The 16,971-nt window shown below is 37.8% G+C and overlaps 1 protein-coding gene across 1 annotated transcript in view; it reads right to left on the reverse strand.

Annotated features, from left to right (window-relative positions):
- The window catches only part of LOC128736563 (diuretic hormone receptor-like), an 82,522-nt gene that overhangs the window by 55,132 nt on the left and 10,419 nt on the right, over window positions 1–16,971 (reverse strand). Inside the window, exons 5-7 of the mRNA XM_053831049.1 lie at window positions 10,580–10,763; window positions 10,421–10,514; window positions 10,205–10,298 (exon numbers count right to left, since the gene is read on the reverse strand). Of these exons, the coding sequence (XP_053687024.1) occupies window positions 10,205–10,298; window positions 10,421–10,514; window positions 10,580–10,763 (372 nt within the window). The remainder of the gene's footprint in view (window positions 1–10,204; window positions 10,299–10,420; window positions 10,515–10,579; window positions 10,764–16,971) is intronic.

Consider the following 16,971-nt stretch of genomic DNA (forward strand, 5'->3'; position numbering starts at 1 on the left):
TGGGTTTAGCCAACGTAGTCAATATGTTTCAGACCGTCTCATTCTGAAGATGAAAATTTACCGTTGGAGTTCTACCGTGCGGAGTTTATGGGACATCAGCGTGACTGCAGCAAATACCGGCGGCACTGCCCTACAAGCATACTGAATATGATTAGTATTTTATTGTAAATTACTTTGCACCGCGGTTCAAAAATGAAATTTAAGTGGATACTAATTGTTTTGTAAAATTATGTAAGATAGATCTTCAGTGACTGAGAAAAAAATGGGAAGTACTAACTCTGAATCTCAACGTCGCAATCATTGCAAAACTATCCTCTTGAAATTCAAGAACTATAACTTTACTTTATAGAAAAATTATAGAATTTCTTAGACCAACCTCATGTTTGAGATCTTACCTTTAATAAGGGAAGGGAACAGTAGAAGAAAGTGATGAAACAAAGGTGTTGATAGTTTATCAGGGCGAGACAAGAGGTGAAAAGGGAAAGAGTGGAAATGCGGTAACGGAAGGTCATTGAAGCAATGCTTATTAAGTTTGTATAACGTTCCTCTTTACCCAAGATGGGGGATTCGCGGATTGAAGCAAGTTATAATGGGAGCCAATCGTAACCGGATTCGAACCCAACTCTTCCCTAAGGCAGTGAATCGCAAATATTGGTTAGCCTTTGAGCCACAACGGACTGGATAAAAAGAAACTCTACAACCCCCTTATTAAGGGTGCGACGAATATCAAACTTTACGAACACTGGCGGATTGAGTTATTTTTAGATACCAATTCTGCCTCTTCCCCCGACTATTGTAGACAATCAACGAATGAGAAGTTGAATTTACTATGGTAAAGGTTCATCAATATTTGCGATCCACAAAGCCAGGGGGAAAACTGGGTTCGAATCCGGTCATAATTGGCGCCTATTATAGCTTAGTTTGATTCTTGAGCTTGGGTAAAGAGGCGTATGCAAACTTAATGAATTTTGCTTCAATGACCTTCTAATACCTAATTTTTCGTTCTTTCTCCTTCACGTATTGTCTCCCAAAAGATACTAGATATCAACTTCGTACTATAATACTGTTAAAATACTATTTTTGTAACTAAACCTATTTTGTACTACAAAGGCATACAAAGAAAATATTTTTCTTATTCTTTACCAAAAAAACCTGGTATTACCTCATTTTCATAAGTTTATTATTAAAATGGGCAATTACTTTTAGTTAAAAACTTTTCCAGTTGAAATTATTCAATATTCTCTATTTGATAACAAAAATTAAACACCAGTAAATGAAAATAGATCTAAAATATTTTCATCTTTTCACCCGCGAATGCAGAAACCATTGGTTGGAACGAATGCGAATGACAATAAGCTGGCTCGATTAAATTTTTAATTATTATTATCATTACCAAGTGTATTTGTTAAACTAGTTTGTGAAATCGTAGAATAAGTGGAAGTGATTGAAGTGAATTAGGTTTGCGCGTGGACACCGACTTGACCTTGGATTTGGACATGGACTTGAATTTGGACTTGGACGTGGACATGCACATGGACTTGGGTTTGGACATGGACTTGGACTTGGATTGGGACTTGAAGATTGACTTGAAGTTGAACTTGAACTTGGATTTGGGCTTGGGCTGGGACTGGGATGTGGACTTGGACTTGGACTTGGATTTGGGCTTGGATTTGGACTTCGATATGGACATGGACATGGACATGGATTTAGACTTGGACTGGGATTTGGATACAGACATGGATATGGACCTGGATTGGAGCTTGCACTTAGACTTGGATTTGAACTTTCCAAGTAACAATTCTAAAGCCAGTTGATTTTACTTGAATTTTGTAAAGGTTGCATTACGTAATTAATTATTACCGCTGGTTTTATTGTGGAATTACTCATTACCAAGAGGATACGATTCAAAACACACTTATAGCTAGCTATACAACCATAATAGAACTGTTAATAAAGAAAATTTATTGTGGTTGCTTATATTATTACGATAAAACTAGTTGGCTGCACGTCGTATCCTATAAACTTACCAATCAAAATTGATCTTGTGGCGGTTGATTGTCAAACCGCAAGAAATCTGTTAGTTTTATAGAGCTATTGAAACGGTAACACTCTGGTTCTGGACGTGGGTTTGGACTTGGACATGGACGTGGACCTGGACATACACATGGACTAGGAATTTGATTGGGACTTGCACTTAGACTTTAACTGGCACTTGAACTAGGACTTGGATTTGGACACGGACATGGATATGGACTTGGGCTTGGACATGGATTTGGATTTTGACTAGAAATGGGACTTGGAGTTGGGCTTGGATTTGGATCTGGACTTGGTATTGGACTTGGACTTGGATTTGGACATGGTCACGGACATGTATACGAACATGGGAACGAACATGGACACGGACATGGACATGGACGTGGATATGGGCGTGGGCTTGTACTCGGACTGGGACTTGGGTTTGAACTTGAATTTGGATGTGGACTTGTGTTTGGACTGGAACTGGGACTTGGACTCGGGTTTGGATATGGACTTGGACTTGCAGTTGAATTTTGACTTGGACTTGGATTTGAACTTGGGCTTGGACTGGGACTTGGATTTGGATTTGGACTTGGACACGGACATGGACATGAACTTGGATTGGAACTAGCATTTAGACTTGGACTTGAACTTGGGTTTGGGCTTGAACGTGGACTTGGATTTGTATCTGGACTTGGACTGGAGCTTGAATTTGGACGTGAATGTGGACTTGGATTTGGATTTGGACACGGATATGGACTTGAACTGTACTTGCACTTGCACTTGTAGTTGGACTAGGATTTGGATTTGAGTCTGGACTTGTAGTTGGACTGTGACTTGGACTTGGATTTAGATTTGGACACGGACATGGACATGGACTTGGGCTTGGATATGGACGTGGGCTTGTACGCGGACTGGGGCTTGGGTTTGGGTTTGGGTTTGAGCTTGAATTTGGATATAGACTAGGGTTCGGACTGGAACTGGGACTTGGATTTGGACGTGAACCTGGACACGGATATGAAAATGAACTCGGACTTGGATTTGGACATGGACTTGGACTTTGATTTGCACTTGGACTTGAACGTGGACGTGGATGTGGATGTGGACGTGGACGTGGAAGTGGACGTGGACGTGTACGTGGACGTGGACGTGGACGTGGACGTGGACGTGGACGTGGACGTGGACGTGGACGTGGACGTGGACGTGGACGTGGACGTGGACGTGGACGTGGACGTGGACGTGGACGTGGATGTGGACGTGGATGTGGACGTGGACGTGGACGTGGACGTGGACGTGGACGTGGACGTGGACGTGGACGTGGACGTGGACGAGGACGTGGACGAGGACGTGGACTTGGACTCGGACTTAAACTTGGATTTGGATTTGGACTTGGACTTGAAATTGGACTTAGTATTGGATTTGCACTTGAACACGGATATGGACGTGAACTTAGAATTGGACTTGGACATGAACTTGGCTTTAACTTTGACATGAACTTGGATTTGGTTTTGGAATTAGGCTTGTGCAAAAGTTTGGACTTGGATTAAGGTTTAGGTTAAGGTTTGGAGCTTTTTGGCTGTGATAATCCAGAATCACTGATCAGAGCTACAATTGATCGAGTGATGTGTTTCGTACGCATCTCTGGGACACTCTCGAGTCCCTTTGAGATGCGGCGAGAGTTGAGACAAGGTGACGGTTGATCCTGCATGCTGTTTAACATCGCTCTTGAGGGGGTGATCCGACGAGCGGGCATCGAAACGAGAGGTACGATCTATACCAAGGGTAGTCAACTTCTAGGCTTTGCAGATGACTTCGATATCATAGCCAGGAACTTTGCGACGGCGCAGGCAATCTACGCCAGACTGAAAGCGGAGCCTAGGAGAATTGGGCTAAAAATAAATGCGTCGAAGACCAAATACATGAAAGGAAGAGGCTCAAAGGAAACAAACGCGCGTCTCCCACGGACGGTAACCGTTGACGGCGACGAACTAGAAGTGGTAGAGGAGTTCGTGTATTTGGGATCGCTGGTGACCGCGGACAACAACACTAGTAAGGAGATCCAGCGGCGCATCCAAGCGGGAAATCGGGCCTACTTTGCCCTTCGTAAAACACTACGATCAGGAAGCGTACGCCGCCGCACGAAGCTAACAATGTAAAAATTTCTTATTAGACCGTCAGTTCTTTATGGACTTGAAGCCGTGATGCTGCTCACGGAGGACATACGCGCCCTTGCCGTGTTCGAGCGGAAAGTGTTGCGGACGATATTTGGCGGAGTACAAACTGAAAGCGGAGAGTGGCGGAGGCGTATGAATCACGAGCTACAGGCGCTGCTTGGGGAGACTCCCATCGTACATCTAGCGAAAGTTAGCAGGCGACGGTGGGCCGGACATGTCGTAAGGATGCCGGACGAAAGTGCGACGAAAATAGTTCTCTTCAACAATTCCACCGGCACCAGGAACAGGGGGGCCAACGTGCACGATGGCTCGACCAGGTCGAAAGCGATTTGCGGATTCTGAGACGACTAGGAAATTGGCGGGGAGTGGCCCAAGACCGAGTTGAATGGAGACGAGTGCTTGAAACAGCACTAACCACCCCGGCTCTAAAAGAAGAAGAAGGATAAGAAGAAGAAGAAGAAGAAGGAGAAGAAGAAGAAGAAGACAAAGAAGAAGTGTTAGTTCTCTCTCTCTCTCTCTCTCTCTCTCTCTCTCTCCTCTTTTTGTCAATATGTTTTGTTTTGTTTATGCTTGCCCAGTTTTGCTTAGGATGGCGTCGAAACAAGAAGTATTTCAGGAGCGCGTTGTACACTTCTACAAACTGCCACAGAAATCTTGGCAAAAAATATACGGTACAACATTTAAAAAGCGAGTATGTTGCGGTTCGACTGTTTACTATTTCTCAGAATGCCCAACAACTATTCGCAAGTAAGGTAATGGAAGACTAGCCAAAATTATGGACGCAGAAGAACATCGTTCTCTTTCTCGTGCCTTCAACAACAAGCCCTCTGGTTTGGCTATCAATTAGGATGTGCACCAGACGAATATTTGAAGGAAAATTTGATCCCGTTTCTACAAAAACATCATGCAGATGGACAATACGTGTTTTGGCCGGATAGAACATCATTGCATTACGTCAAAAAAACGTAGTTGTTCCTGAACCCTTTTGATCTCATTTGTGCCCATCAGACACAACCCGACATATCTGGCTCGCTGCACCCAATCGAAGATTTCTTTAGGATTTTGAGTTCCTGGGTGTACAAAAATAACTCAAGAGCCACGAATTGTAAACAGTTGATTGATAGAATCAAGAGATGCATTCGCAAAGTTGACATGACGGCCGTACAACGGTCCTGTTCCGATATCAAACGGAATCTTTGCCGAACAGCCGATTACGGACCGTTTTCAAATAAACATTAATTTTTTTGTCAACAATGAACAATGTATTTTTAATTTCATAAATCAGAGCTTCTTCATGTATCTTTGTCTTTTTTTTGACAGTTTGAGAAAAAAAATCCAAAATTTTAGTTGCCAGTCGTTCTTTTAACTATAATCGTTAATTGCTCGATACTTAGACTCCGGCGTAGATTATATCAAAGGTATTCACAGTTACTCTAACAATTTCATGTCTTTGACCATGATTCAGGATCAGTTACCCACCTTCTATCAATGTTTTTGCTACCAGTTCATCTTCAAACAGTCTATTTTTGGAATGGAATTCAACATATTTGTACTCTTAAATATAAATGACCCCAACATCTCCGGAGCTTCTCCCAATATGTAGTTCCACATCCGGATTGGAAAGACGACATCAAAAAATATTCTGTTTGTCACACAATTCCACGCCGGTTAGTCAATTTATCATATCTTTCGTTCTCAAGTGGTAGGTAGGTATGTAGCTATGCATTATTTCTAACCTGACACATATTATCGTACCTTAGCTTGACTGTCGGTTCCAATATCCGTATCATCAATAATGTATTACGTTACCACAGTGGAATAAATCTCAGGAAAAATGTTCAGAACCAGCAGCGCCAGGCAAAATCGCGTGCAAACTATATGCAACCCATTCTACCTCGCAGCTTGATGCCAACCGCACACATCAAAGAGCGAGCGCGAAACGAGTAGGGGAACTGTGGGTAAGACGAACAGGTTAAGAAGAACAGCTAATATAATACAGAGAACTTATGATTTATAAAACCTAAATACAGTTTACTTCAGTTCAACATATTGTTTTCAAAAGGAGCTAGTGAAATATTTAACAAAAACCCGAATTAATCCACCTAGCGGAGTGACCTAGCCTTTCTACTGCTACAATAATCATTATTTAATTTCTCAGGAACATCTATAATTAACTTGACTATATTTTTACATATCCGTTCCGTATTCCTCAAAATCCTTATTTGCCAGTAAAATTCACAACGTATTGCGTAGAATAATAATATTTTCTTTCCTTGGGTGCGTAAATACTTGTAAGCGTCATTTATGTTACTTGATGAACACCTTATTTAGTTTTATAATCGGTCGGCCTTAACTTTCGGACTTCAGAGCCACATACGAAACTTGTTTTGAATTGACAATATGAAATATGTGTTCATAGCAGATTTTTTGATATTTTGATTAATACCATGCGTTCAAAAGTTAGCATCTTTGAAAAACAAGAGTTCAGAAAAATTATTATTATACTTCGCTTTTGAAGAAAAAGGATATCGACAACAAAATGATTACCTAATCTCAAAATTTTACTATAAGTTTGCTTGGCTTCACTTTTCCAATAGGCCGTATGAATAAAACAGTTTACTTTGACAAATAAATTTTTTGTGCAACGTAAGAGCACCACAATCACTAGACACAATCGCGGACAAGACACTTCTAACTCTTACAAAATGTTAAAATAAAACAAATTACTTTTAACTTACACGTCGACCGGTTTCAGGCATCATATGCCTATCTTCAGGACGAGAGCCGATGTCCAACTCGTTGGACATTTTATTTTAACATTTTGTAAGAGTTAGAAGTGTCTTGTCCGCGATTGTGTCTAGTGAGTTTACTTTGCTTTTCCAGTTTAAATCGTATGGGAGCATTTGCTCTAAATTTTTATTCATACGGCCTAATATAACTGAATTAGAAAAAATAACTGAATAGAACATTAGATATGAAAAAGAGAAATTGAACTTTTTCTTAGCTGGCGCTCCTTCAGATAATTATTTTTGCATGAAAATCAAAACTTAAGCTTCTTTTGAATGTACTTTCATGAAAAGATAGTCTTGATTAGCTTGATCGCATCGTTTTTACAATGTTAGAGGGTTAGGAAAACAAGATGTGCTCGAAAAATAATGCAAAAGCTGCGCCATTAACATGCTTGAGAATGGGAAATATGATCGATATGATGTCCAGTGGTTGTCATTTTTGATTTATTTATTAAAACATGATACATGACATAAGACATCTGTACTTTAAAATGTCACTAACGAACACAAATCTTACAAATTTACTACCGTGCAACGTTTACTTCCTATTTTTCATGTAAGATTTCCAAGCTCTAGTATCTATTGATTGAAAAGAGCATCTATTGATGCGCAAAATTTGTTTGAAATTTGTATAAATTTATTTGGAAAAATCAACCCACTAGTATTTTTAATCCTATACACCACTATACCTACATGCTTAAATTAATGGCTTTTCTTCGCTTTTTGCTTTTCTTGTACAATTGTGAGTAACAACAAGTGAAGAAAATGACAATTGAAATCTGAAATCAAAGAAAAGAAAAACTTTTCGATTGAATCCCACTATTTAATATTTATTTGCAACAGACACGTAGTTCGCCTACGACGTGCAGGCTTCATCAGTGTCTTATTTCAAAGCGTATACGTATCTGTCGCGAATAAATATCAAATAGTGGAATTTAGTCGGAAAGAGTTTTTTCTTTTCTTTAATTTCAGAGTTCGTATTCCACTAGGGTAAACGCACCATTAGTGGTGGTAGTACCAGTAGTGGTGGAAACTCGAATTATTCCATTATTTTTGCAGATTTTGGAATAAGTTTAATATTTATCAAATAATACTGTTACTGGTGGTTCGATACTTATCAAACTTGTACCAAAATCTGCAAAAATAAAGGAATAATTCAAGTTTCCACCACTACTGGTACTACCACCACTAATGGTGCGTCTACCCTAAGAGGCTTCAAAAACTTCAGACAATTGGCATGTTTCTCACTTCTCTTGAATTTCAATGCAAATTTAAAAATTGCAAATTGTCCTCACATACACACATACATACATACATACATACATACATACATACATACATACATACATACATACATACATACACACATACATACATACATACATACATACATACATACATACATACATACATACATACATGCATACATACATACATACATACATACATACATACATACATACATACATACATACATACATACATATATACACACATACATCACACACATTGAATACAATCAACATTTGATTGATATGTTTTGATTTCACACGTTTTAACGGTTTAATATACGGTGCTTAAGTGTTAAAGTTTGAATAACTTTTGAATGAACCGTCCGATTTTCAATAACTCGGTTTTGTTTGATAGATCTCAACAGTAATTTTCAAATAATAATAAATTGTGTGATGTTTTACATTGAATTAATGCTTATATGTTACAAAAATATGTTTTAAATACAATTTTTTCACATTTCTTTATGTAACTTTTAAACTACAACCCCAATCGTCATGAAATTTGGGAGTTAAGGTTTTTAGAGGCTCCCCTTTCATATGCAATCAATTTTGTTCAAATCGGTTAAGGGACCTATGAGATAATGAAGTCCCATATTTTTCGTATTTTTATACATAACTTTTGAACTAAAAGTCCGATCAAAATGAAATTCAATAGCGACCTATGGGACACCTAGACCTTTCATTTGACACAAAGAACATTAAAATCGGTCCAGCCATCTCCGAGAAAAGTGAGTGAGATTGAAAGCGTTACATACACACACACACACACACACACACACATACATACACACACACAGAAAATGCTCAGTTTTCGAAACTGAGTCGAATGGTATATGACATTCGGCCCGCAGGACCTTCTTTCCATTTCCGGTTTTCCAAGTGATTTCTATACCTTTATACTATATATTTATATAGTAGAAAGGCAAAAATGTTTTTCAGTGTGTATTTTGAGTTTTAAAAATGGTCCGAAAAAGTGAACTTTTTTAGTACTGCGGGTGAAACGGACAATGTGTGGGGGTAAGATGGACAGGTATTGTGAATCGCCCCAACTGAGCGCATATTATTATTTTTGACCCTTAACAAATTGAATACGTAAAATATGGTGGTGTAGCGTGCAAAAAATGAAGGGGGCAGTCCACCCCCTCCCACTAGAGGCAGCCAATAGAAAGTTGTTTGGCAGCGGCAATTTGAACAAGCATTCCAAAAACTGTTTCATGCCTGGCCGCTGCTGATTTGTTTGAAGTTCACGTTTTCCGGTTAAATTTTCATTTATATGCTTGAGATATCACTAAGAAGCAAAATCAACAATTTTAATATGATATGTTCACTGACCATCTTACCCACACTAGCAGTTGTCCATTTCACCCCATCATTATACATTTTTTTAAAGCGTTCACAATTTTTCATACGCGAATGAAATTACGTATTATTTCAATGCAGACGTTACTTGAAAAGGTATTAAATCGAAATACTTCTTGCTATGGGCAACATTTTGGAATTAAACCACTCAAAAAGCTTAATTCCGACGGAAAAAAGTTACATCCAAACGCAGAATCATGTCCAATTTTTAGTTTTTTTGTACTTTATCAAAATTGGAAAGTTTTAAATGATGATTGAAACGTTCAGACATCATGAGATAGCAAGCTGGTTGGATTCCCATCAAAACATTTACGAATTTTAATGCTTAACTGGTAGAATCAACCACCTGTCCGTCTTACCCACCCTGTTCGTCTTACCCACAGTTCCCCTAAGGATTTCTTCTGTGGGTGGTTTGCAATCATGCTGCTGGTTGTAGTGGGTACGAACGTGAACAAATATCTCGTACCTAGGTATGGTGTAGCAGCAAACAGCAAACATACGCATCACCACAACTGAGGACTATGGGTCAAACCGCGAGCAGGATTATGTTTCGTTGATATATAGTACAGCTTACCTTCTACTAGCATCCAGAAGAAGTTGGTTAAGGTGAAATAGTGCAAAAGCGTAACGAATATTACACAGCTTGTACTGCTTGAGTTGCTCGATAGCTGCACCCGTTTTCAAGGACCAGCGATGCATGCAATTGAAAAAGGAAGCAATCCATTGTTATGATTCGCCGTCAAACTACAGACGTTCCTCAATTGAGGTACATTTAAATTTTCCAAATTACCTGTAGCGTCAGGATGGTCATCCACATTAGAGCCGACAGAATGTAGGTGATGAACAGATTCGCATGGATGGTGTTACGTAAGCAACGCAAATCCCTGTAGGAGAAAAGAATAAACATTTGAACAGCAGGCCGTTTTTCCCGAGGTTGTTAAATGCTCACTTGAAATAGACGAATACTATCACAGCAAGGCTCAGCGCAACTAAGCTAATGATGTATCCGGTGTAGTAGATGATGGACGTGACTTCCACTATATCCGGCGGGTGGTCGCCCATGTGATGACAGGCTGTGTAATGGCTGTAGTTGTCCCACTTCCCGTTCGGGTGGCAGTAGCGGGTGGCATTTTCTGTTGTTGGTTCGCAGCACAAACCCCCGAATGGATGAACGAAAGAAAAACAGAAACAAAAAAGAGATATTTTAATTAAAATCTCATGGACCAACTTCTCTTATCTATCGACCGACAATGCAAGATTTATTTTCGGGCAATTTACTTCGTACTTCATATGCTTTCTTCAGACTTGCTGGTGGCGCCGGTGCACAACGTCGGGCACTGATATTGATGGGTGGTTCAACAGGTAGAAAACATTTCGATAACGGTCGACCTACACCGGTCCAGCACCGGTCGGTGTTTGGCAGTAATTGAAATTTAGGCTGTGACGCAAAGTAATCGATGGGGGAAATAATCAAACCGACGCAACGGACAGCGATTAATGAAAGACCGGTCACCGTTGAACTAATTGATTTGTTCAACAGGTGTCGTAATGAATATTCATCGTTGAATTTAATTGACCCGTGCAAGAAGGCTAATTTAAAGCGGGGTAATTAATGAGAGAGACCTTTGCGACTTCTTCGGTGTCCAGAAATCACTGCCCCTCGAATGTTTTGTTATGTGAAATTGGATTTTTATGCTCAGTTGAGAAGTTGAAAATATTATGCCTTTACCAACGATACGAATTACATCCATAGAGTTTTTTTTGAAGATTCTTCCAGGCTGGTTAATAACCATGCGTCTCCACTTTGCACAGTGCGAGGCTCTTTGTTAACCATTGCTACGTGACTTCTTTTTTTGAATCGATGTATGTGATTACTATCTTCACTATGGTTGTAGCGATTACAAAAGTAACTGTTTGAGTTTGTAACATACGAACTTGTTCGATAATTGTACTAGTTTTTACACTTAATAATTATTACTTTGTAGATTTACACAATCACTCACGCCATCGCTGCTCATTGTTTTCTTACTTGCAATAGGGTTAGTGAGGGGTTAAAAAATTTCTGCTGGTAGAGGATCTAAAAAATACTGATTTTTTATGCATAGCTAGCCAGTCCCCCACCAAACCATTGGTCGACTTCTGGCAATTATCCGAACGATAATACTATGTCTTTAGGTCCAATCTAGAGCATATTTGCATAGAATAGTATTAGAAAGGCAGAACCAGTAGGAAACTATAATTTATGGTAAAATAAACGATCAACTATATAAACAAGAGTATCTCTAAGAAAACTCTTCACTATTGAAAAGATCTGCACTTCGATCAGTAGCAAAATGATAAAGACAATTCAGACAATCAAAGGAAAAATATGAAAAAATAAAGATAAATTGCAGTAAGAAACGAAGACTTCAAATATTTGTAATGAGAATAGTAATGGAATGACAACATTTTTTGTATGTGACTTTGTATGAATTTTCACCGATAAACTTTTGCAGTGTGAGAAACGATTCTGTACCATTTTCTTGGATTTTGCTCTCACTTTTCGTTTTTTTCTTCCCTTTTTTTTCTCTTTTCTCTGGTATTTCTTTTTTTCTGTCCCGTGTTTTCTGTTTCATTGTTCCGTTTCTCTTCGTTTCCTGTCCCATTTTTTCTTATTTTCAGTCCTCGAGTCCTTCAGTTTTTCCTGTTGTTTCTCACTTATTTTTCATAACTTTCTTTCCCGGTTTTAGTCTTTTCTCTTCACTTTTATTCCTTTTTCGTTTCCGGTTTTCTTCTTTTTCTAACTTTCCTCCTTCCCCTTTTTTGTCTTGGTTTGATCCGTTTCTCCTCTTTGAGATTCTTCGGGTTTTCTTCTTTTCTATCATGTTTATTTTGTTTTTCGGTGCCCCTTTCCTTTTAGCGCTGGGTTTCCTTTTTTATCTCCCGTGTTTTATCCTTTTCTCTTTCGTTTTAAAATTTGCTTTGGTCCGTATTTCTTGTTTGTATTTTCTTTTTTTCTTTTCCATTTCCCATTCCCATTTTTGCCAGTTTCATTTTTTTATATTCCATCTCAAATCTTTTTTCCGTTTTCCTCTAACGGTTTTCTTTTGGAAACGAAATAAAAATTAATTAAAAAGAAAACTTATCCAATTCAATTCTACTATGTATATTTTATTCTTGACAAATACGTTTTCTGTTCGAAAACAGACACTAAGGAAGCCTGCTGCAAATCGTAGGCGAAATACGTATCTATCAAGAATAAAATATACCTACATAGTAGAATTAAATTGTATAAGTTTTCTTTTTATTTAATTTCCAGGTTTCGTATTTTACTAAGACGCTCCAAAAGTTAAGGATTTCTTTTTTTTCTGTCGCTAATTCTTCTTTTCCTTTTTGAAGTCCCTGGTTTTCTGTTCGGTTTTTCCTTCCTAGTCCCGTTTTCACACTTTTTCTTTCCCGTTTTCCCATCTTTCCTGTCACGTTTTTCTTTCTTTTTTTTATCATGGCTTCCCCCATATTCTCTGTTTGTCGCTCCTTTCCTCCGTCATTTTTCCTTTTTCTGCCCACTATATTCTCTTACACTATATCTTCTTTTTCTGTCTCGTTTTTTGCCCTTTTCAATTAAGATTTTTCTCTGTTCAGGTACTTTTTTTGACTTTTTTCGACTTTTTTCCATCCGTTTTTCTTCATTTTCAGACCTGTTTTTACTCTTTTACTTCGGTCTCGTTTTTTTATTTTGTGACTGGTGTACTTCTTTTTCATTTTACTATTTTACTGGTTTTAATTTTCGTTCGGTTCATCCTCTTATTACGTTCTGTTACTTTGTACTCTCCCGATTGACTTCCGTTTTAATTTTTTCTTTGCAATTTTCCTCTTTTTCTGTTCTCGTTTCTCAATTTTCCAGCTCCCGCAGGACCGTGTTTACTATTTTACAATTTTCTCTTCCGTTAACCCCTTTTCTATTTTTGGGTTTTGCCCTTTTTCGTGCTTCCTCTTATTATGTTCCGCTTTTCCTCTTCTTCTAGCTGGTTCAGTTTTTTCGTTTTCTGAAGTGCTTTTCCTCCTTTTTTATCCCATTACTTCTTCTTTTGATTCGTTTTTCTCCTTTTCTGATCAGTTTATCCAGTTTATTCCCATCTTCTTAGTCTTCGTTTTGGTTTTTGTTTTTTTTTCTTTTATTTGTTTTTCCCCGTTTTCGTCTTTTTTCTTCCCTTTTTCCGTTTTCGTTTCCAGTTTTCGTCTTTTTCTTACTGCTGTTTTTAGATTCCTCGATTATTATTCTTTTCTGTCACGTTTATTCTGTTTTTGGCTTTCTTTTTTGGCCCTCTAGTTTTCCTTTATTATCTCCCATTTTTCATCTTTTCTCTTCAATTTTACAATTTTCTTTGTTCCGTATTTTTATTTCCTCTTTCTTCTTTTTCTGTCTCATTTACTTGTACCATTCCCTTTCCCATTTTGTGCCATCTGTCTCTTTTACTGTAGTAAATTTGAATTCTTTTTTCTGTTTTCCCCGTTCTCTCTAACGGGGTTTATTTTTTCTCTTTTGATATTCTTGTTTTTCCCTTTTGGTGTCCCTTGTTTGCTATTCCGTTTTTCCTTTCTAGTCCCGTTTTCCCATTTTTGCTGTCATTTTTTACTATCTCGCCTTCCGTCGTCTTGTCCCTCCTTTTCACTCTCGCTTTTCCTTTTTATGTCTGTTTCCTATTTCCTCTTTCTCTTGTTTCACCCTTTGTAGTCTTAATTTTTCTATGTTCTGTAACGTTTTTCGACTTTTTTCGTCCATTTTTCTTCCTTTTTCAAACCCTATTTCTATTTTTAGGTTTTCGTCTGTTTCTTGCTTCCTCTTATTATTTTCTGCTTTTCCTCTTACCGTTTGTCTTCCGTTGAATTTTTTTTCCATTTTCTGTTTCTTCTTTTTCTGTTCTCGTTTCTCAATTTCCCGGCTCCCGTGAGAAATGCTTTTCTGTTTCTCCTTTTCTATTTCATTTTTTTCCAATTTATTAATTTATCCTGTTTGTCCTCATTTTCTTCATTTTTTTGTTAGATTAGGCCATTGCAAATAATTTTTAAAGTTTTTGTCACCCCCACCCTTTGAAATTGGCATGCAAATCGGAGGGCAAAAAAATACTTTTTCGGATGTATTTCAAATTTTTTTCATAAAATCAATTTTCTGTGGGCTCTACAGCCTAAAAAACTCGAAAAATGAGTATCAACGCTAACACGGAGGATAAATGGAAATTTCGAACTACTAAAATTCCGAAAATCGGCAAAAAAAGATTCTTTCGATTTTGTCTTTCTTTTCGTATTTTTTTGCATGGAAAAAAATAAAGTCTATATAAAATGCACGAATAGATTAAATTTTTACGTTTAAATTTTAAGTAAAAATGCTTAAAACGCAGTTTTTTTTTGCTCGATCAAAAAGTCTCTTTGTTTTTTTTCGCCCCCCACCCGTCAGTTGGCCAACACCGGAAGGACAAAAACTTATAGTCACTTTAACAGCCTATGTCATTTGTGACTTCTGCGGGGCTGGGATTTGAACCCGGGTCCTCGGCGTGAGTGGCGTGAATGCTAACCACTACGCCGGGACTGACCCCATCATTTTCTTCATTATTTTCTATCTTCTAACTTGTAATTCTTTTTCCCTGGTTTTGTTTTTCCTTTTTTGTTTCCATTTTCTTCTTTGATATTCCCATTTTGTCCCGTCTTTCTTCTCTTATATCTCTCTTGAAATGTATTTTTCCGTTTGCCTCTAACGGTTTTCTTTTTTCCCGCTATTCTTCTTTTTCCTTTTGGTGTCCTTTGTTTGCCGTTCCGGTTTTCCTTTTTGATCCGGTTATTCGACTTTTCTGACACTTTTGGGTCTGTTTGTGTCCCGTCTTTCCTTCTTTGTTTGTCTCGTTATCCATCCTTTTCTCGTTTTTCCTTTTTTCTGCACGCACTTTTCCTCTTTCTCTTATTTTTCTGTCCAGTTTTTCACCCTTTTCAGGTACTGATTTTTCGCTTATTTTTCTTTCTTCTTCTATTTTCCGCCTTTTCGTTCGCTTTCTTCATTTTCAGGTCCATTCGTTCTCTTTTCCAGTCTCGTTTTTGATTTTCTGTCCTTTTCTATTTTTTGTTTTTACCTTTGTTATACTATATAACAAAGGTTTAGAAATTGGTCGAAAAACACGAAATTGATCCGAGGCCCGTAGGGCCGAATCACATATACCAATCGATAGAGCTCGACGAACTGAGCAATGTCTGTGTGTGTGTGTATGTGTGTATGTATGTATGTGTGTATGTGCAGCTCATTTTCTATCGCCTGTTTCTCGAAGATGGCTGAACCGATTTGATCGCTTTTACTTTTGTTTGAAAGGTATTATTGTCTAGTATATCACTATTGAATTGCTTTGCGGTCCGACGTTTCGTTTAAAAGTTATAAGCAAAAATGTGAAAACTACGTGACACGCGTTCCTCCTGAACTACGCAACCAATTTTAACGATCTTAGTACCAAACGAAAGCTCTTGGTGTTACTAAACTTTTTACCAAGTTTTATTGAAAACGGACAAGCAGTTTAAAAGTTAGCCTTAAAAAACCATTTTTGATAAGGTTCAAATGATCGCCTGTTTCTCAGAGATGGCCAAGCCGATTTATGCGCTATTAGTTTTATTTGGCAGGTAATATAGCCGGATAGATCACTATTGAATGGTTTTTGGATTGGACGTTTAATTTGAAAGTTATGAGCAATCGTATACACCACACCAAAATTAACAATAATTTACAATGATTTTAACCAAGATAATTTACCTAATTTCAATTATTTTAATATCAAACGAGAGGTTTTGACACTACGAATATATATGCAAGATTTCAGAAGAATTGGTTTTACCGGTCAAAAGATATCAATCCTCAAACGCTCGCGCCAACTTTTGCAACACAGTTACTCGCGCGCACAATAACCCAAAACCAAAGAAAACGTGCGCACTAGAGTTTTGACTAGGAAAACTTGTTTTTAAGTTTATCGAACCTTTGGAAGAGTTTCTTGAAATTGAATGCTCTATCATCTGGTGCAATTTAAATTTGGGTTAATCCCCCTAAAAGTGAAAAAAATTTTTTTTTCAGTTTCAATATAACACATTGATATGTTCTGCAAAGTTTTAGAGCCTATTATTACAAGAAATTTTGCTGAAGACTGTAACCTGAGATAGAAGCGAAGACAGAGAAATCTTATTTATTGTTTCTGTATTTGTAAAATCAGTTTTTCTATTTTAGCTCTTTTTGTAATTGTTGTATGACTTTTTCAAGTGTTACAAAGTTATACAAATAGTAAAAATACACAACTTTGCTGAAAATAGTATACCTCTATGTTTGCTTGTTTAGGA

The sequence above is a fragment of the Sabethes cyaneus genome, chromosome 2 (assembly GCF_943734655.1).
Source record: "Sabethes cyaneus chromosome 2, idSabCyanKW18_F2, whole genome shotgun sequence".
Lineage (NCBI taxonomy): Eukaryota > Metazoa > Arthropoda > Insecta > Diptera > Culicidae > Sabethes > Sabethes cyaneus.